This window comes from Euprymna scolopes, chromosome 12 (assembly GCF_053919585.1).
Source record: "Euprymna scolopes isolate OS-2025 chromosome 12, ASM5391958v1, whole genome shotgun sequence".
Lineage (NCBI taxonomy): Eukaryota > Metazoa > Mollusca > Cephalopoda > Sepiida > Sepiolidae > Euprymna > Euprymna scolopes.
The window spans coordinates 153716048-153738776 of NC_136493.1; the positions used below are offsets into that span (position 1 = coordinate 153716048).

The window sequence follows — 22729 nt, forward strand, 5'->3', positions numbered from 1 at the left end:
TATATCATATTGTTTAGATGTACGACCGTCAAGGACAACCTGAATTTTTCTCTTATCTAAGAAGGATTTAATTATGTTAAGTATTCTACCAGTGATACTGTATGATCTAATTTTCCTGAGGAGACCCTCATGCCATACCCTGTCAAAAGCCTTAGATATATCTAGAGCTACCGCTCTGCCCTCCCCCGCTTTGTCCAGTGAATGGTATATACGTTCAGAGATTATAGTTAGGATGTCTGCTGTGGAACAGGCTTGTCTAAATCCATATTGTTTGTCAGTCAGAAGTTTAGCATCTGTAAGGTGATGGACTAGAGCATGGTTAATTAAGGTCTCAAATATTTTGGCAAAAAGTGGGAGGAGGCTAATGGGGCGATAATTTGATGGGTCAGTCCTTTCGCCAGAATTCTTGAATACTGGTACAACAGAAGCAGTTTCTAACCATTAAATTTTAAATTTATAATTTAAACATATTTCGGAGCCAAACTCCATCCTCAGTATGTTGTTTTCTTTCTTTTTTTTTTCTTTCTTTCTCTTGCCATGTTGTAAAGCTGGAGAAAGAAAAGTCTGTTTGCAAAGATTTGCGCGTTTATGGAGTTTGGCTCCAAAATATGTTTAAATTATAAATTTCAAACAAGTAAAATATTTGTTTATTTTCCTAATATTGCATTGGGATTTGGCTTTCAAGCGCACTTGATGAGTATTTTATTTTAATCAAATTAAATTAACGTTTCTATATGGAACTCACACTTTCATGTTAATCTCGCATTGCCAACGCACAATTCCAGCATTTCAAAATACAACCGCTGATAGACAACACGCGGATCTTTACAAACAGACTTTTCTTTCTCCAGCTTTATAACATGGCAAGAAAGAAGAAGAAAAATAAAAGAACGAAAACGACATACTGAGGATGGAGTTTGGCTCCAAAATATATTTAAATTATAAATTTCAAACAATAAAATATTTGTTTATTTTCCTAATATTACATTGTGATTTGGCTTTCAAGCACACTTGATGCGTATTTTATTTTATTCAAATTAAAACAACGTTTCTATAATGGAACTCACACCCTTGACGTTAATAAAAACTTGTTTACTGGAATCTAACTTTCTATCATTTATGGATATACTCATATATCATCGATGCTTGTGTAATATAATAGAATTTCGATTGAATGTATTTTAGGAAAAAAAACAACAAAAAAAAAAACTATTATGTACTTACGTTCCATGTCAAAATTAGTATAACTTTAAAAAATTATGAAAAATTATCCAGTAGAACAATAATTACAAGTAAAAATAAAATTAATCGAATTCTCGAGTTTTATTGTATATTTTAATGTGGAAGAGTTGGCCAACCAATTCTGTATGAGAATTGACTTATCTCCCTTGCTTTCCTTGAAATATGTTATTGAAAAGATAGAAAATGTCAGACCACCAATGTCTATGATAGTTTTTTTTTTTTTTTTTTTTTGTGAAAATAGATCTAGCACATCTGCTGGATTATTTTTCATAATTTTTAGAATTTATAATAATTTTGGCATGACAGGTAAGTACGAAATGCATTTTTTGGAAATCTCATTATATTGCACAAGCACTAATTATATCTTTTCAAATTGTTTTGTGAATTTGGATCAGATCAAAGAATTTTGTTTGCTTTATTTTTTGCAGCAAATAGCAGCAATAACATAACGTTCATGCATAATGGGAGAATATGCAACTTTATGCAGGACTGCAAGCACTGCACCTGTTTTCTTGGCAAACTCAACTGTGAAATGTATGCAATTGACCCCGAACAGCGTAAGCTCTCTTTTCCTATGAATATATGCCTATCTAACTCTCACTTTCTATCCTATATATCCCTTTCTATACCTCAGTTTTACCCATTACGACCTGTCTCTCTCTGTCTCACTAACATCTGCATCTCACCCTCCGTTCGTCAATCTTTATGGAAAGCTATCTAATTTCAAATCTAGAAAAAAAATTTTGCGTAGTGTTTTACTTTTTTATATTCTCATAGTGTGATCTCATTTGTTGAATGCATACATGTACTACACATAACCATGTGTATATGCATAATTTATTTAGTGGTTACGATTTTTTTTTTTCATTTTTGACCCCTTTAGCAGCTATTTTTATCGGATAAAAATTCAATCGCATTAGTTCCACAGGTCAAAATCAAATATATATGAAGTTTCAAGTTCATAGATTTTTTTTCAAATTTTCGAATATATATAAACATCATTTTGTCTATCTCAAGCCATACCAGGACTAACCACCATATAAGAGGGAATAAACAAAAAAAACAAACAAAAAAAACAAAAGAACAAACTGTCCAATTTCTTGAAGATGAATATTTTATTATTCAAAAATTTGAAAAAAAATTTCAGTTTTATTTTTAATAAATAATATTTATTAAAAATAATTTCACACTCATTTGGTCTTTCTAACTGAAATCTTAAATTATTATTGGATGTTTCAAACAGTGAATTCCTTTTTATTACACATGCATTTGACAGATGCTAAAAACTGTAATCAGACATATAAACATCATTGTGACTTAATTCCAAACATCTCAAGTCATATCAGGACTTAATACCATCATGGCTTATAAGAGGAAGAGAAAGAAAAAGAAGAAAAAAAACAAGAACAAATTCTTCAATTTCCTGAAGATAAAGATTTTATTATTCCAAAAATTTGCAAAAAAAAAACATTTATAAATGATCTTATGTTAATATTATGAAATTTTAAATCAGCAGAAACTTTTGCACCGACGTGATACTTCAACAATTTAATAAATATAGACTATTGTTCTCATCTTGGTTGTTATTTGTGCAAAGTTTTGATCGATTTAGCCTTCGACCTTCATCAGGCATGCTGGTTGCCATTTTAGAAAAGAAAGGAGAAAAGTTACTAGCTTTTTCTTTCCATATGTCATCAACTAAGGCGACCACTCTCACCTTTGTATAGTTTTCCGTATTTGCATGAAATATCATGCAGTTTTTTGTTGTTAGACTTTTGGTCAGGAGCTTGACTCGTACTAAGTGTTTTCTTAGAGTAGAATCAATCTTGAATACTGTTCTGATGTCATATGGACTGCATATTGCTTTTTATTTTTTTGGATAGGCCCTTTATGTATGGTGTGCAAATTGTGACAAATTTTTGAGTATTGTTCTTTGGTGTTTGCTCCAGTATTTTCGGAATCAATGTAATGCTCTCTGGTATGTATTGTCGTCACTTCGTATTGTTCTGGCATGGTGTTGTAAGCACCAGACGATTCCTTATTTTTTTTTTTTTTACACAGTGATCACCGCTTATCAAGGCCCGGAAGCCACTCAGGGATAAGGGTTATTGCAAGTACATTACGTTAGTGTGGAGATTTGATGAAGTGTTTACTTAAGGGGGTGGTTCATTAGGAATTTGTTAATGTTGGACTTGTTATATGGCTAGTGGAAGTTGAAATTCAGATATTGTCATGTGAAGGTTGGTTTTGATATATAGGTGGTCGAAGGCTACATTGACTGAAATGTTGCACAAATAAAACTCAAGATGAGAACAAATGTCCAATCAAAACGACAAGAGACAATCGAAAACCCTCATCTAAAAAATCCAGAACTTTAAATATTATTATGCTTTGTGAATGAAACCATTTTTTTTTACTTTTGCAGCAATACTTTAAATATTATTATGTTTTGTGAATGAAACCATTTTTTTTTACTTTTGCAGCAATACTCTTAAGCAAAACTGAGAATATATACGACTTACCAAACAACTCCTACTGTGCTTGCAAAACTAAATGCCACTGTGATTCAAATGACCAGATCACCTGTTCAGACATGCAGAGTACAACAGTGAGTGGACGTAAGCTCTCTTTCTCTGTACTTTTATAACTCTCTGTCTACATGCTCATCTTGTTATGTTTGTCTCATTTTCATCTTTTTATCTGTTTGTCTCATCCTCATCTTTCTACATGCTCATCTTTTTATGTTTGTCTCATTTTCATCTTTTTATCTGTTTGTCTCATCCTCATCTTTCTACATGCTCATTTTTTTATGTTTGTCTCATTTTCATCTTTTTATCTGTTTGTCTAATCCTCATCTTTCTACATCCTCATTTTTTTATGTTTGTCTCATTTTAATCTTTTTATCTGTTTGTCTCATCCTCATCTTTCTACATGCTCATCTTTTTATGTTTGTCTCATTTTCATCTTTTTATCTGTTTGTCTCATCCTCATCTTTCTACATGCTCATCTTTTTATGTTTGTCTCATTTTCATCTTTTTATCTGTTTGTCTCATCCTCATCTTTCTACATGCTCATCTTTTTTATGTTTGTCTCATTTTCATCTTTTTATCTGTTTGTCTCATCCTCATCTTTCTACATCCTCATTTTTTTTATGTTTGTCTCATTTTAATCTTTTTATCTGTTTGTCTCATCCTCATCTTTCTACATGCTCATCTTTTTATGTTTGTCTCATTTTCATCTTTTTATCTGTGTCTCATCCTCATCTTTCTACATCCTCATCTTTTTATGTTTGTCTCATTTTCATCTTTTTATCTGTTTGTCTCATCCTCATCTTTCTACATGCTCATCTTTTTTATGTTTGTCTCATTTTCATCTTTTTATCTGTTTGTCTCATCCTCATCTTTCTACATGCTCATCTTTTTATGTTTGTCTCATTTTCATCTTTTTATCTGTTTGTCTAATCCTCATCTTTCTACATCCTCATTTTTTTATGTTTGTCTCATTTTAATCTTTTTATCTGTTTGTCTCATCCTCATCTTTCTACATCCTCATCTTTTTATGTTTGTCTCATTTTCATCTTTTTATCTGTTTGTCTCATCCTCATCTTTCTACATCCTCATCCTTTTATGTTTGTCTCATTTTCATCTTTTTATCTGTTTGTCTCATCCTCATCTTTCTACATCCTCATCCTTTTATGTTTGTCTCATTTTCATCTTTTTATCTGTTTGTCTCATCCTCATCTTTCTACATCCTCATCCTTTTATGTTTGTCTCATTTTCATCTTTTTATCTGTTTGTCTCATCCTCATCTTTCTACATGCTCATCTTTTTATGTTTGTCTCATTTTCATCTTTTTATCTGTTTGTCTCATCCTCATCTTTCTACATCCTCATCTTTTTATGTTTGTCTCATTTTCATCTTTTTATCTGTTTGTCTCATCCTCATCTTTCTACATCCTCATCTTTTTATCTATCTCACTGACTATGCTATCTCCATTTTCTTACATCTCTGATTGATCATCTTCATGTCCCTCTCTTAAAACTTTGGGAAATTTTCGACAGAGACTCTTCTCATTTTTGGATATGAAAAACAAATGAATTTGTCGCTTGGGCTTTCTCTTTGATCTTTGCTGTTTATATTCCCATAGATTCATCATCTCAAAATCAATGGAAGTTTTAATCATGGCTCATCTCACATCTACTGCTACCATCTATCCATGGTTTCATTCTGAAATGTTCATGTCTCACAAATTTACTTAAGCTGAAAGAATGTATTATGAGTATAAGCAACGATGCCTTTTTGAACTTTGCCTTTGACTCTGTTACTTTTACATAAACTCAACACCTATGGTCTTCATGAATCAGTTATAAAATGCATAAGAACCTTAGTGGTTGGATATACAAAGTTCAGATAAATGGCAGTTTTTCATCAGATGGATGCTTGCAGTAATCTTCCTCAAGTTTCTGTGCTGGGATCTATTCTCTTCCTACTCTATATCAACGACATGCCAGAAATAATTGGTAGAAACACGCTCCTATTTGCAAACAATGTCAAATTAGTAGCTCATATAAGCAAAATTGACAATCTCAAGTCTAGATTTCAACATGCCTAGAAATGGCCATTGAGCGGAATTGGACGTTCTATCTATCTGCTTAAGCTCCTTGCCCGAACCAATGTGATTCTGTCTTTCCAGATTTGACCGTCTTCCATCAGCTGCTTCAGATCTTCAGGATCACAGTTGCATCATATGCAATTTGCTGGATGTACGTGGATCTAGGTTGTTCTGTGCTCCTGTACCCATGCTGTGTTCACAGCAATACATTCTTGCTTGCGCCTCTAGCAGTGACCAGCAAAGCATAGGCATCATTCTCTGATTGTAGAAGATATGGCAGGTAGATTGCCATAAAGTTGCTGCTTCGTGGAATGATTTGCTAAGATATGTTAAACACTGTTCGTAGTATACAGATGTATGTGCCATCTAGTTTATTTCTCAATCTTTTGGTTAATGTCTTAAACCTTAATGTATTAGGTTGGTTCAAAAACAGTATCATTTTCTCACATATGTTACTTTTATATATGATTTCTGAATTAATTCATTGATTAATAGCCAGGTTACTTTTATGTATAATTTCTGAATTAATTCATTGATTAATAGCCAGGTTATATATCATTTTGAAGCGCGTTTTTATGCTCTATTGAATCGTGTTATTCGTTACCGTTCTCAATCTCTACATTCATTTTTTTTTTTGTCAAGCTTTTCGACAGCATGGACAAAATTCAAATCTGCATGATTTTCTTGTTCCAGTTCAAACTAGGCCAAAAAACTGCTGAGGCAGCTCGTGATATCAATGATGCGTTTGGCCCAGGAACCACTAACAAAATTTCATAATGGTGATGAAAGCCTCGAACATGAGGACGGTCGCAGCCGGCTGTAGTTGATAACCAACATTTGAAAGCCTTAATTGCAGCCGATTCTCACAAAACCACATGAGAAGTTACTCTTGAACTTGAGGTCAACCACTCAACAATCATTTGCCGTTTAAAGCAAATAGGGAAGTCAAAAAAGTTGGATAAAAGGATGCCACATAAATTGAACGTTAATCACAAAATTTGTTGTTTTAAGGTGCCTTCTATGCTCCTTCTGTGCAACAAAAATGACCCATTTCTTGAGCTGATTGTGACGTGTGATGAGAAGTGGATCCTCTACAACAAGTGATTGGATGCTGGAGAAGCTCCACAACACTTCCCGAGGCCAAAATTGCACCAACATAAGGTTATGGTGACTGTTTGGTGGTCTGCGACCGGACTCTTCCATCACAGCTTCTTGAATCTGGGCGAAACGATTACAGCAGAGAAGTACTGCTAACAAATTGATGAAATCCACCAGAAGTTCCAACGTATTTGCCTAAGATTGGTCAATATGAAGGGACCGATTCTCCTCCATGACAATTCTTGCCCGCATGTTACTTAACTGACCCTGCAGAAACTGAACAAATTGGGCTACAAGATTCCGCCTCATCTCCCATATTCACCAAACCTCCCATTGATTAATGAAATTTATTATGAAAGGAGTTATGATCTTCTGAAGTTGAACATTAAAAAAATGACATCATTTTGGTAAATTTTTAGATTAGGTCCACCTCCACAATGTTCTTCTAAATGACAACTTTTATAGGTTTTCGACTATGCTGAATACGGAAATCGCATTGAAATTTTGCAGAAATATGTAGTTATCGAGATATAAAAAGTTGTATTATGCATTGTATTCTTTGGCGGCCATCTTTTTTACGCATGCGAGCCATAAGCAAATCTATGCATATAACAAAGATGGCCACCAAAGAATACAATGCATAATACTTTTTATATCTCGATAACTACATATTTCTGCAAAATTTCAATGCGATTTCCGTATTCAGCAAAGTCAAAAACCTATGAAAGTCGTAATTTAAAAGAAAATTGTGGAGGTGGACCTAATCTAAAAACGTACCATCATTTGCAGATAAATGCTGTCATATTCCAACTTGGTTTCAATTAAGACACTGCATTTCTCAAGAAGGTGAACGAAACAAACGATCTTGACCTGGTTGACTTATCTTTCAAGTCATCTAAACATTGCATTCAGGCTGCTAACGATACAAAGAGTAACCTATTTCTCGTACAGCGTTCTTTCTACAAACTCACTCCTGAAATATTTCTCCTTCCAGTTGAAAATGGAATAAAATTTGAATTGTGATATAAAATTGTTAAAAAAAAATTATCACTCAATGAAGCTAATTTGAAATTTCTGTAAACATATCAACTTGTATAACAGACGAATAAGAGCAATAGATACAATGAAGAAGAATTTCAAAAGCTATCTGGCAAATATACCCGCTAAACCAAGTGCAAGAGAGATACAAATAAGAACACTTAAGGGGATGGTTAGAATCTCAAAATAATCTCAACTGGAATGTATGAAAACACCTGGGACCCACATGTTGTATGCAAGGAAATAAAGGCAAGGAAAGAATTCGGCTCACTTTATTTCCAGTTGAAGCAACATACATTTATTTACAGGTACTTCCAGAATAACACTTTATCTCTGGTTCAAAAATCTTCTCGTACTCCAATGTGCTTAACAAGACTCTGCCATGTTGAAACGTAGTACTCTGTCTTTGTCTGGCCATGTTTAGGACACGTCTTTCCCTGCCACTCTTTTTTCCATTGCTTAGTTTTATCTGATTTTAAATAAACATCGATTTTTAAAAAATATTTATTTATTTGTTAAAATTACTTGCTTATCATAACAGTATTTAAATTAAGAAATATTCTAATTACAATGATGTCTTCATGAAATGATATGCATGGCCTTTGATGTCTTTCATTTTCTGATCCTGATTATTTAATTCTTCTTGTGTTTGTGCATTATAATTTACATTTCACTATATGTATTCTACTTGACTTAAATAGGAATTAATCAACACTACTTCAACCTTTTTTGCATTAATAACTTCATGTAGGCATATGTGTTTTTCTCACAATGACGTAACTTACTACTCAATTATTCTTTTTATTCATTCAAATAATAGCATCCAATAAAATTAAGTGATTACTGTAGCGTTTACCATTCTAATTCTTATGTTGTTATAAGATACTATATTTTTGCACCAGTGTGGTTTTATCTTTAGTCATCTATTCTGGCACATGTGCTTCGTTGATACATCTTTTCAGCTGCTGAACTAGCCTTTCATGCACTGTTGTGAATTTCTTAAACCAAATAGGCATGTATTCCATTATGACCTGGCGCTCTCGAGTTTGCCATTTTTAGTAAGGTTGTCTTGAGGTTTCCTTGCTGATTTCATTCTCTGTTCCTTCTTCAAGTTGATTATTTATTCGTTTCCCATGAAACAAAATGTGACACAAGGTCAGTTTAATATGGGAGATAACTAGCTCCCCTTAAAAGGGTTATCCTGCAAAAATAAAATTGCCTTATTAAAGACGGGTTTCCACCTCCATTGATTAAGGACAATTCTTCAAGTTACTGTGACTCTTCTTTCATTTCTTTCAGCCATTCTGCATTCCTATTATGATCCTTTCATTTTTCCCATATCTGGTTCCAGTAGTGTTTGTTTTTGTTGAATCTGGTTGTTCTGTTCTTGTTCCGTTCACATTTCGATAGACTGGCTTTCATTGTTTTACTTGCACGGTTTAGATTTATATCTGTACCGTCTTAATCTTCTTTTGCTGCTATTTTTTGCTTCAATTCTTTTTGTTTTTTGTTAAGCCTCTCCCTGCTTTTCATATTTCTATCCTTTTCTAATCGTTTCATCATAATACAAAATCATAAGTTTATTGACTTATTTTTTTAAGTTTTCAGCCTCAATTCTCTTTTTTCTGTCCATTTTAGTTTCCTGCCTTTTTTCTACATTAAACTTCATACTTACTGTCTTGGCACCTGCATAAATTAAATTAAGTCTGCAATTGTTTTGGCTTCAAACGTATCTAATATGTATTTATTTTATTCAAACTCAGCCAGCGCTTCTATCAAGGAACACAAATTCTAACGTTAATTCCACGTGAATAACACACCGTTTTAACATTTAAAAACAACAAACGGATTCTACTGATTCTATGCTCAACAACTACATAGCAAAAAAGACAGAGAAACATACTAATGATGAAGTGTATCTTCGAAATCTATATATAAAAGGCAAAATGTGTGTGACCATTTCGTGTATGTCTCGCAAAGGCTTTTTTCACACACGATCGCGGGAATGGGGGATTACGATCGCTTAGAAGTATTTATATACCTGCCAGATAATAATATCTATGATTTGGGAATGCGGGTCGCCTCTAGATTTATTTACGTCAACTTTTATGAGATTCGCGCTATTTCGTTCTGTCGCGTGTTTGTCCTGCTTTTTAGTATAAATAAAGTGAAACTAAATTCAAACGGTGTCTTCTCTGCATCGCGCCGGGAAACGTCCAGAAGCAATCAGCTTTGAACAATGTGGGGCCAAACTCCTTATATCAGACAGTTGCTATTCAATCTGGACAATGGGGAGCTGGTTTCCCCCTCCCCAACATCTTGGGGAAACAACCAGCCGAAGTTGGGTAAACAAAAGTTAAGTCCGCTACTTCTATTTGACCTCATTAATCAGGTCAAATAGAAGCAGCAGAGTTAACTTTTATTGCAGCTACCTAAATAAATAAATTCAAACGTGTTTCCATTGTATGTTGCGGTGGCCCAGTGGTTAACGTCCCACGTTTTTTTTTCACACTTTAATTTTCAACTTTGCCTCAAGGGTTTGGGTTCGATCCTCATACTCACCTACCAAAACTTTTTTTTTTATTTTAACCCCCCCCCCCCGGAGTTTTGATTTACCCAAAACCAGACACACCTCCAAACACCCGGCAACGCCGGGTACCCCCCGCTAGTATATTTATAAATTTCAATATAAATTTCAAACAAAATAAATATCTGTTTATTTTGTAACAATGCGTTGTTTTGGCTTCAAACGTATCTAATACGTATTTATTTTATTCACTCAACCAGCGCTTCTATGAAGGAACACAAACCCTAATGTAATAGTATTTGTTGAGATGGATGGGAGGAGCTTGTTCTCTTTGTTTCTGCTTTTAATTTCTTCCACTCTTAGTTGTATTTTCTTCATTCATGAGTTACATTGTGTTTTCTACTTCAGCTGCTTCATTCTCATTAAGTTCTGCTGTTTCGTAGATATCGATTTATTATCATTATCATTATTATTATTGATATTTGTACTCACTAGGAGTTCTCACACAGTTCATCATCAGAGATTACTCACTGACAACAACATGTGGTATTCTCTGGAATCTGGGTGACAATAAGTCTCCCCAGATTTCCAGTACTCTCCATCTTTTTTGATAATCTTTACAAATGAATTTGCATCATTGGAACAACTGCTATTGATTTCTCGCTGAAACTTTAGAATTTATTTTTTGTTCTGATCTTCTCTTTCATTTCACTCGAGTTTTTTTTTCATTTGTAGAACCATACGAGCAATTAATATAAACTGTTTATAAAAGTTATGTGATAGCAAAGGAAGAAAAGGAATTATATATATATATATATATATATATATATGTATTTTTTTTTTTTCTTAAATTAGCCTAGCCTTGACAGTCGTGTACCCATTTGTGAATTATTCCACGGATTTCTGCCTTTTGGATTACTTTGGACCATCTTCCAATTACGCAATTCCCTTGGATTTTATTTGTCGAAATGGAAATTTAACCAACTTTTTTGGATTCTGTATTTTTGGATTTTACCGTCATTGGATATTTTACCCTTGACCAGACTATTCATTTCATCACCTTTTTCTTCACCATATTCCCTCTGCTTCACTATTTGTTACCAAGTAAGATCTATGACTTACTTGTAGTTTCATTAAATACTTTTGCATGCAAAATCTGATCCCACATTTTGCTAAATCCTACCCTCTGATGAGAAGGAAAGTATTTCTTCGAAACTCCGCAGATTAAGGACTATCCACTTATTTTGTGCTTTCTTTTTAAAATTAAATATGTTTTTAACTCTTTTTCAAAGTGTTTTTAGCATGTTTTATTAACTACTTGTTCTTATATATATATATATATATACTAGCAGGGGGGTACCCGGCGTTGCCCGGGTGTTTGGAGGTGTGTGTGCTCGGGTGGGGGTTGGGTGGAGGGTGTTAATCAAAACATAAGAATAAGCGAAGTAAAAAAAACTAACGTAAGGCAAACAAATGATGTTAAATGTAAAAATCAGAAAAACAAAAAAAGAAAACACGAAAAAGAAAAACGAACGTTAAAACTTCGTTAAAAAATCTGAAAAATAAAAACAAAAAAACACGTGAAAAATGGCTTAAATAACCCTGTTTCAATATTAAAATTTAAAAAATCGAAAAAAAAGAAGACACCTCACACCACGATTCGAACCCAAAACCTTTAGATAATGAGGTCGCGCTCTAAGCAACTGAGCTAAGATGACGTTGACGAAATAGTGTCGCTTTTTTAATATTTAAAGTAAACTATGTTCCGACATCGTATGACACATGCGTAGAAGCGAACTTGTCATGAGAGGACGGTTTTTGCTGACCCCTCCCTGTAAAAAACTGACGATTTTAGGGTGAAGAAATTAATGTTTTTGGTCAAATTTTCGGTATGTGTCAAGCGAAGGTTGGAACATTAAAATGATACCGATCTGGCAAAAATCCGTGACCCGTGTCGAAAGTTTTTGCGAGACATACAAACACACATACATACAAACAAACATACATGCACATATTTTCGCTTTTATATATATACTAGCGGGGGTACCCGGCGTTGCCCGGGTGTTTGGAGGTGTGTGTGCTCTTAAATAAAAAAGAAACCGGGGGTGGGGGTAAAAGTTGGTAGGATCAAACCCAAAGCCCTGAGGCGAAGTTGGAAAATAAAATGTGAAAAAAAACATGAACCGTTCGGCCAGCCAGAATGAGTTACTGAAAGATGTTTGAATTTATTTAAGTAAGAACCAAATTGACAGGTGCCCGCACGGAAGTTGTAGAGCGTTATGACAACGACGACGACGACATAAGCAATAGCTATTCAGCAAATGAGGTCAATGATCAGGTTTGTTTGTTAAAAGCGAAGTAAAAAAAGAAAACATAAAAACAAACGTTAAAATTTATTCGGGGGGGGGGGAGGGTAATCAAAACATCGAAAAAAAACACAAAAAAATATAATGTAAGGCAATGAACAATGTTAAATATAAAAATCGAAAAAACAAAAAAGAAAACAGAAAAACGAACGTTAAAACCAAAAAAAAAACAAAAAAAAACATGAAAAATGGCTTAAATAAGCCTGTTTCAATATTAAAATTTAAAAAATCGGTGGGTACCCGGGTGTTTTTGGGTGTTGCTAAGAATAAGCGAAGTAAAAAAAAAAAAAAAAAACGAACGCTACGTGAAAAATGGCTTAAATAACACTGGTTCAATATTTAAATTTAAAAAATCAAAAAAAAAAAAGACATCTCACACCACAATTCGAACCCAAAAACGTTTAGATAATGAGCCAATGCGATAACCAACTGAACTAACGCGACGTACATGAAATTTAGTCAGTTCTTCAACTATTTAAACTAAATCAGGTCATGACGTCATCTGACGCATGCGTAGAACCGGTCGTCGTCACGAGAGGACAGTTTTTGTTGATCCCCCCACTGTCGAAAATTGTCGATTTCGAGGTGAAAAAATTAACGTTTTTAGCCAATTTTTCAACATTTTTCTGGCGAAGGATAGGGCTTCAATATGATACCGAGTTTGTGAATTTTTGTTCTGTCTGTCGAAAGTTTTTGGTGGACACACAAACACATACATACATACAAACATACATACATACATTTTCGCTTTTATGTATATAGATATATATATACTGGGTGAAACGATAAAATTGTCGCGCTAAAGAAAACAACACCTATATTTTAAAACTTTTATTGAAAAAATAAATTCAGGTAACTTGATTATGTAGTAGAGTTGACATCTATTCAATGTAGCCGCCTTTAGCCTCAATCACCGCCTTAATATTGGTTCGGAACTGTGAGCATGCCTTTTCCACAAGCACCAGCAGGAGCTTGGCAAATACTCGGTGGATGGCGATGATCAGGCTGGCTTTGGTGTTGTGGGAGGTCATGTTGGTGATGTTTGACCAAACAAAGTAGTTCAGGAGATTATCCCCATTTTACTGTTGAAATTTTAAGAAGGGGTTATACAATTTTTGTTTTTCTTTATCATTAGAAGTTCTCATATACTGCTAATCTCTATGTTCGGTCTGCTTAGTAATCCCCTGTCAAATCCCTTTGTCAACCAAATTTTTTTCACACATACAAAACCACTGTGAAAAAAACAAAAACAACTCCAAGAATATGAAACTAGCTACAGAGCCAGCAACACTTCTCCCTTCTTTTCCAAGATGGTGACCAACATGCTTTACAAAGGTCGAAAACTACATCAGTCAAAACATTGCACAAATAACATTCCAATACAAAACCTATCTGAGAACACTGCCAGGTACATAGAGCCATTTATGTGGAATTTTTTTTTTAATCAGCCTAGCCATTTAGGAGTCCATAGGGAACAAGCTCACACACACATAAAGTTCTTTTTATATAATAGATAGATACATAGAAGATTTAATGTCTATAATTTTAAATAAATATCATCATATCGTATGAATCTGAAGATTCTATTGTTGGCATTGGTTTCCCCGATATTTTTCTAGTCAGACTTATTTTAGAAAGACATCAGGTACTTACAGGAGGGACCATGTGAAGGTTGCCAACAGTGAAAATGATGTTGTGAAATGAACTGGGTTTGAACTTGGAACATTTAGGTTGTCAGTCCATGTCGCTAACCACTTGAACACCGTCATCTATTATATAAATAAATGATGAAGAGCCATGTACAGAGACAATAAGTGCACAGTTTTATGTCAATGTGAGAAATGTACATGAAAGCCATATGGATGGTCCTTATCCATGAAATTCTTTATTTGGCCAATCAACCCTGATGTTCTGACTTCCTTATTCCTCCCATACATCTCATAATCTTTCACAAACTCTCTGCCTTCCTTAAATCTCTTATACCATGCAAAAACTCATGCTCGATTCATGCAAGATGGCCCAAAAGCAGTCTGAAGCATTCTATACGTTTCTGTGGCATGTTGTTCCAAGTTTTAAACAGAATTTTATTGCATACTATTCTTCTAAAGTATCCTCATGTCCAGATTGCATTTTTGAAATTCACCAGCTGTGACAATCAGGCTTTAGTAGAATGTATTCCAATTCCTGCTGTAGAACTTTGTCAGTAATCTCATAGCAATAATATACTGAATTTTCTGAAACTCTACGACAATTTTAAATACCTGTAGAAAAAGTCTGGAAACTTATGGAAGGCATCTCGTCTATGTATGTATCTATTTCACTTTAGATCAATGCATTTTCTATCTTTGTAGCGAAAACAACAGAAAAATTCTCACCCGTTTATGAGGACGAAATATGTGATTCTTATCATAACTGCAGCCATTGTAGGTGTATTTCATCCACCAAGATTTATTGTGAGATCGAAACATATCATGACCGTAAGTGTTTTTTTCTTTTCTTATCTCTTCTATATACCTCTATCACTTTCTATATCCCTTTTTTTCTCCTCTCTCACTCTTTATGCCTATCTCTCCTTCACTAACAATCTGCATGTTTCCTTCTATTTATCATTCTCTAAAAGTCAATGGTTCAATGCTCATGAGTGACAATGAATATCGTAAGTTCTCTTTTTTTTACACACACACACACACACACATATATATATATATATATATATATATATATATATATATATATATGTCTAACTTTGATAAGTAATGGAATCGCATGTATATATCTCTCTATCTATACAGGGTGGAACCATAAAATTTTCACTCTAGAAAAGACGACATGATTCCATTTTCATTTGATAAAAACTGGTTTTCTTTTTTGTTGCAGACCATCTACTAGTTGGCGAATTATGAACAAATCCCAAGAGCGATAGGGGCCTTCTATCATGTCTGAAAGTGACACAATGTTCAACAAGCGAGATCAGAGATGCACCACTGTACAACTCATGCTCTTTACTGATCCAAGTTATGACAACAGGACCATTGCCAGCACCCTCAAAATGCAAATCTAAATAATTCAATGCTTGAGAGCACAGCTCAACGAAGTTTCCAGGCACAGTTATGGTGTTTGGTATGGTTTCAAGTGAGGGCTACATCATGTCACCTCACATCTTCAAAGTTGGCTTAAAAGTCAGCAGCAACGTGTACCTGGATGTGCTGAAGAATGTGGTGGTCCCCTGATGCAATTAAGTGACCGCTGGCAAACCCTGGATGTGGCAGTAGGACTTGGCGCCGGCCTACAAGTCCAAAGAGACCCAGGCTTGGCTTCAGAAGGAGTGCTATGATTTTGTATCTTTCTTTCACTGGCCTCCTCCTCTGCTGACCTGAACCCGCTGGACTATTTTGTTTATTTATATGGTGAAAACATCACCAACATGACCTCCCACAACACCAAAGCCAGCCTGATTGCTGCCAACTTCCAAGTATTCGCCAAGCTCCTGTCAGCGTTTGTGGAAAAGGCATGCTCCCAGTTTTGAACCCGTATTGAGGCAATGATTGAGGCTGAAGGTGGCTACATTGAATAGATGTCAGCTCTACTACATAATCAAGTTACCTGAATTGATTTTTTCAATAAAAGTTTTTAAATAAATCTGTTGTGTTGTTTTAGGGCGACATTTCAATAGTAGTGTTGTTTTCTTTAGGATGACAAATTTACTGTTCCACCCTGTAGATGTTATATATTTGCTGTGTCTGGTCGTTCAAAGTTTATATAATTTCTAAATCGACTTTTGTCACTGTCTATGATATATACACCTGGCAGCAAATAAAACACAACACAGCTGGATTTTAAAAATATTTTGTTTATTCCCAATGACAACTTTTTGATTTAGTATGACAGGTGTGACATCAGTAAAGGCACGTGACAGGGATATGATGCGGATGTTTTGGCAATGAAGAAAAATGTGTCAGCTTGTCCTCGCTCTGTGACCAACTATCTTCTAATTGCTTTCTGTTATCGATTTATATAAACATTCTTTCATCCCGGAATGTTCAATATTTCCCATTGTCTATTGTTTTAACCTTTTGACTGATATCCTTTCACATATTACAAGTCAAATTATGCATTTCAATAGACAATAATGGAGAGCCTCACATTTTCAAATGGAATTAATTTGCGGGTGTGCAACCTATTGACTGCATCTCCTCGCAGGGTCATCTGCCAAATATCCATATATATATATTGGCTTCTTCAGTTTTTGACAGACTATGAATACCCACGTAGGGGTGTCTGCGTGTTAAATTTTTGTGGCAGAAGGTGTGCAATATTCAATATCTCCTGAGTCGACATTGTTAAATACCAGTGTCATGTGAAGTGTATGTACAGAACGACTGGACATAAATGCCGAGATAAGCGGAGAGCACGTACAGCACCTAGAATTCCCAGATTGTCACTCATCTGATACTAACCAGGCTCAATATTCCTTAACTTCGATGATCTGACGAGAACCGGTGTGTCAATGCAATTATGCCGAATATATATATATATATATATATACAGGGTGACCCCCAAATAATGGGCTCCAACTCTAATTAGGCCCCGATTCTTAGTGTTTTGTCCAAACAAAATTTAACGCAGTGTATTCTTTGTCTCAGTTCACACTGAGGTCTTGGTGTACTCACGGTCGTTGATTCTGCCATGTTCTGTAAAATAAGAGCAATCGGTAAATAAATAATGGAGATATCACGTTTTTTTGGTCACCCTGCATATATGTATAATAAAGTAATCTATCTATATATGGGCACGAGTCTATGCAGTAAAAGAATAGTGACAGTATTGAAGGGATTTCAATAATCTTCAATTATATTTATTTACAAACATAGTGTGGCATACAAGATAGTGTGTAAATTTCTCCAAATTTTTCGAGAATATGTCTCTTTGTCAGGATCAAAAAGAAAGCATGAACAGCTACTCAAATGGGGCTTTCATTTTGTTTTTGTTGATTGTCAGAGATTGGATCTAGGCGTCTGTCATGCAGTCGAGCTGGCTTGGATATTTGTTAAGTCAGTTTACAAAATATAGATTGTGGCTGTGATAAGTCTTAGGTATTGTCTTAAATCAATATAAGTTTTTTAATTAATATTGCTGCATGCTTAGTTTATAATTATTCATTTAATTATATAATATTTATTTTATATAATCATTAATATATACTGTGCGTATGCGCATAAGTGCGATGTTTATAATAGAAGTGGTCTAATGGGAACAGCCCATTATGAATTATGTCCGTTATGCAAAAATAAAGTGTGTATAGCTTACCAGCAACTTCCAGCAGTCAACACAAGCAAAATCTATGTTCGAGTAGCTGTTCATGTTTCCTTTTCTCCCCAGATGAAGACATATATTCCCAAAAGTTTGAAAAATTCACGTACCCACCATCTTGTAAAACACACTATGTTGGGAAATAAGTGGCGAGATTATTTAAAATAATTCCGGCTCATTTGTCTCTTAGCTGGCTAAGATTATTCTTGTGATTATTCTAGACAATTATGGTTGACACCTGACCCAAAGAGCCAGAGACATTATCCGTGTCCCCAAATTAATTGGATATCAACATATTATGCAACAATTACTGCATTGTCAGCTTCGTCACATTCTATCATTTCTCATAGCTAAGTTACATTCCATCAGCAAGAATTCTGATTTGTTGTCCAAATTCTCTCAACAACATTTGAAACAAAAATTGTTGCTATCCACATCCTCCATTTCTGTATCCGAGGATTGTAAGTACCTTAAATGCTTAGTGGACACTTATCTTTCTACCACAGCAGTGATGCAACTGCTGCATCTTATGTTCATAAAGAGCTTTAGTTTTAGAATTAAATAATAATGTTCAGTTAATCTCAAGTGTCTTACTTGACCGTCAAGCAATTTTGCTAGCTTGCTATTAGTTTAAAAAATAGAGATGACTTTAAAGATTAATATTTCTGAAGAAGAGAATGAAAGATATTGTCATTTCTCCTTTACACCAAGCTTTACTCACTTCCTGATTTGCCTGTTGTCTTTCCCTTTTTTCCATGAATGAACTCTCTCCAATGGTAACCTATTTTTGAAAATGGCCTGGTCATCACGAACAAAATAAACTCAAACTCAATATTATGTATGAAAGTCTTGCAAAGAAAGAAAGGAAAGAATTTCCAAACAAGTTTTTTTTTAGTTGAAAGAAAATGTATTTATTACCAGTCGTTTCTACATCAAGCCACCCAACATGTATTTCCCAAGTCAGTGACAATATGGTCGCATTTCAACTTTTCTACTCAGGGTTAATCAACAGTTTGTTAGTTTGCAGTTATAACCAGTTGTTGTGTCTGTAATTTGTTCCACTGTATACAGTTGTCCAAAAAATGTTATAAGTTCGTAGGATAAATGAGTCCTATATCTTGTTTTAAATTTGTTCCTATCATCCACCACTTGGGGAAAAAAATAACTCTCCCATGTTGGCACGTCCTTTTTCTCTTTCTGCATCAACGCATGCTTTTTTCCTTTCTGCTTCTCTTTCCCTTCTCTTTCTTCGATCTTGCTGTGACGTCACGCTTGTGCCACGTCTTGGTCATTTGCATACATGTCAGTGGCTTTGTTACACATCTACTTGATCATTTTTTTGTAAGTTTTGTAATTTAGACTTGTTATGTTGTGGGGGAGTAATGGCCACAGAAATAAAACAGGATCTATTTTATGATACAAAATATGAAATCAAATTTGTTGAGTCGTATGAAAGCTCCTAGCTTTATTGCTTTCTTTTCTCTCTCTCTTCCTCAAGCAAGATACAAATAGACGCACACTGTTCCACAAAAGAAAAAGAAAAATATTTACAATAATATTTCTTTTGTAGACAAACGTTTACAATAAAATAAGCAATTAAAAGGCCAACTTCTTTACATTAATTCTTCCTACTTCCTTGGAGTATTGGTCAAAAATGTAGCAGACTCATTTCAACATGACAAGCATGTGATGCGTTCCCCTGCGCTCTCCGGCCAAAAACAGACGTGAAACAACTTGTAGAAAAATAAATGTCTTTATTTCTTTTTTCAAAAATGCTGCAACTACTAAAATCACTTGTTTGCGTATAGCACGAGAAAACTTATCGACAACGTGGAATAGAAGAGGGGGTGGTTGACGGTGTCCGTAGACAATCGAGTGGTGTCCCAACAACCGGGCGTGTGTCTGTCTTTTCTCCTTCTGCCTCTGACAAACTACCTGCTTTGTTTATATCAGAGTCAAGTTTCCCCAATGCACTTGCAATGTCAACAACTTTAACCTGTGACTCCATCAACGAGTACATCCAGCCTCTGCTACCGTTGACGATTCAACACCTGCAGGTGTTTCCGCACAATGCACTGTGAGACACATGTAATAGCGTGTCAATCTGAAATGCACTGATTTTAAAGACTATGAATCTACACAAACACCAAGTGATTATATTCATGATTTAAAATTGTTATTTTGTGTGTTTTGCTTACATTATTAACTAGCAGGGATAGTCAGCGTTGCTCGGGTTTACAAATAATAAATAGAAGAAATAAAGTTCCGTTTGGACACACCTGCTATACTAAGGACATTGAGCACTTTTTCATTACTTTATGTTCATTCCATCGTTGTTAACGTCAATAAAATATTCTTGTAAATTCTGTGATAGTTCTCCTTTCTTCATATCCTAATGAAGAGGGAATTTGTTCATTTTATTTTAATCTCAAAAACAAAAAAAGCAAAAAAAACAAAATTATAAAAATTTGATTTAACTTGAAAATCCTATTTTAAAAACGAATAAAAACACGAAAATGTAATTGCCCTGAAAATAAGTACCTGACCACTTCCCCACCAGATTCTTGGCACTTCTACCCCCCCCCCCCCACTGATCAGATTATGGGAAGGGAAGGTAAACAAAAAAGCAAGAAACTATTTTCAGGATATTGAGCACTTTTTGATGACTATATGATACTTTTTATGCCATGCAAAGCGATTTTCTTAAATGCTGCCTCAGTCTAGAAATATTTCTCTTTACAGTCCATTGTAATGGTAGTGTTAATTTGTAGATAGTTATCACAGCACGGTCCATAAACTTCAGAATTTTTTTATGTCTCCTTCACAGATATGAGAGAAAAAACTAAAAACTAAAACAAACTGAAATGAATTCAATTAAAACAAATAATAAAATACAAATAAAGCATCTAATTTTCAAGTTAATGCATCTAAAACCAAACTCCTATCCTTACATCATCAACGCTCTGATCCCCATCTGGCATCAATTGTGATGGATGGCTCTCGTCTGGGTGAGGCCCCGTGTTTTGACAAGCTTCTGGGTTTGACCTTTACTCCTGATCTGAAATGGAACACGTACATCAAGTCTGTTGCCAAGGTCTCTGGAAAGATGGTGGGATCCTTCTACCGCTCCAGAAGATATCTCACTACTGATGCAATTCTCTATCTATATAAAAGCCAAGTACGGCCAAGGATGGAATACTGTTGCCATATCTGGGCAGGAGCTGCCAAAAACAGCCTATCATGCCTTGACAGAGTACAAAATAGACTTCGTGGTTTAGTGGGGGATGCCCTTTTCTCTACCCTGCAACCCCTCTCCCACAGAAGAGACGTTGCGAGCCTATCCTTGTTTTATCGTTATTTTCATGGCAGGTGCTCGTCTGAACTCCAATCCCTGGTCCCCCCTCGCCAAACTTTCACGAAAAACACCCGTCTAGCTGAATCCACTGTGAAAAATTTCCCCCACTCTATATCTGTGCCTAAATCAAAACGCGGATTTCATGAGCAAAGCTTCTTTCTTAGAACTGCACGCCTGTGGAACTCTGTTCCGTCTGCCTGCTTCCTTCCGGACTACAACTTGGATGTCTTCAAGTCTAATGTTAACAAATTCCTAATGAACCGCCCCCCTAATTAAACACTTCATAAAATCTCCTCACTAACGTGATGTACTTGCAATAACCCTTATCCCTGAGTGGCTTCCGGGCCTTGATAAGTGGTGATCACTGTGTAAAAAAAAAAGAAAAAAAAAAAAAAAAAGAAAATGAAGAATCATTTTCAGCGCTTCACAAATTGCATAAGAGTTTTTTTTTTTGTTTTGTTTTTTTCACTAAAATAAACGTTTTTATGTTTTTAAAATTGCTGCTAATTACTTATTGCGTTATTAAAAGAAAAATGACCCATACTGGACATGAACCTCATAAAGTGAGTGGCATAAGTGAACACGCTATTCATTAGGCAAACATCAAATGACATTATGGCGTTGTAAATTTATGTTTTTAAAATGAAGGTATGAAAGAAGTACAATCATGTAATTGTTGAAGACAAGATTTTTACGTGCATCCCTTCAAATAAAATGACATTTGTATTTTTTTTTTTTTTTTTTTTTTTTACACAGAGATCACCACTTATCAAGGCCCGGAAGCCACTCAGGGATAAGGGTTATTGCAAGTACATTATGTTAGTGAGGAGATTTGATGAAGTGTTTACTTAAGGGGGCGGTTCATTAGGAATTTGTTAACATTAGACTTGAAGACATCCAAGTTGTAGTCCGGAGGGAAGCAGGCAGACGGAACAGAGTTCCACAGGCGTGCAGTTCTAAGAAAAAAGCTTTGTTCATGAAATCCGCGTTTTGATTTAGGCACAGATATAGAGTGGGGGAAATTTTTCACAGTGGATTCAGCTAGACGGGTGTTTTTCGTGAAAGATTGGCAGGGGGGGACCAGGGATTGGAGTTAAGACGAGCACCTGCCATGAAAATAACGATAAAACAAGGATAGGCTTGCAACGTCTCTTCTGTGGGAGAGGGGTTGCAGGGTAGAGA

The 22729-nt window shown here is 35.0% G+C and overlaps 1 protein-coding gene across 3 annotated transcripts in view; it reads left to right on the forward strand.

Annotated features, from left to right (window-relative positions):
- Positions 1-22729, forward strand: part of LOC145291563 (uncharacterized) — a 238230-nt gene that overhangs the window by 54810 nt on the left and 160691 nt on the right. For all 3 annotated transcript variants that reach the window (XM_080137626.1, XM_080137629.1, XM_080137628.1), the window contains exons 6-8: positions 1671-1799; positions 3726-3860; positions 15234-15359. In XM_080137626.1, the coding sequence (XP_079993752.1) occupies positions 1671-1799; positions 3726-3860; positions 15234-15359 (390 nt within the window). The remainder of the gene's footprint in view (positions 1-1670; positions 1800-3725; positions 3861-15233; positions 15360-22729) is intronic.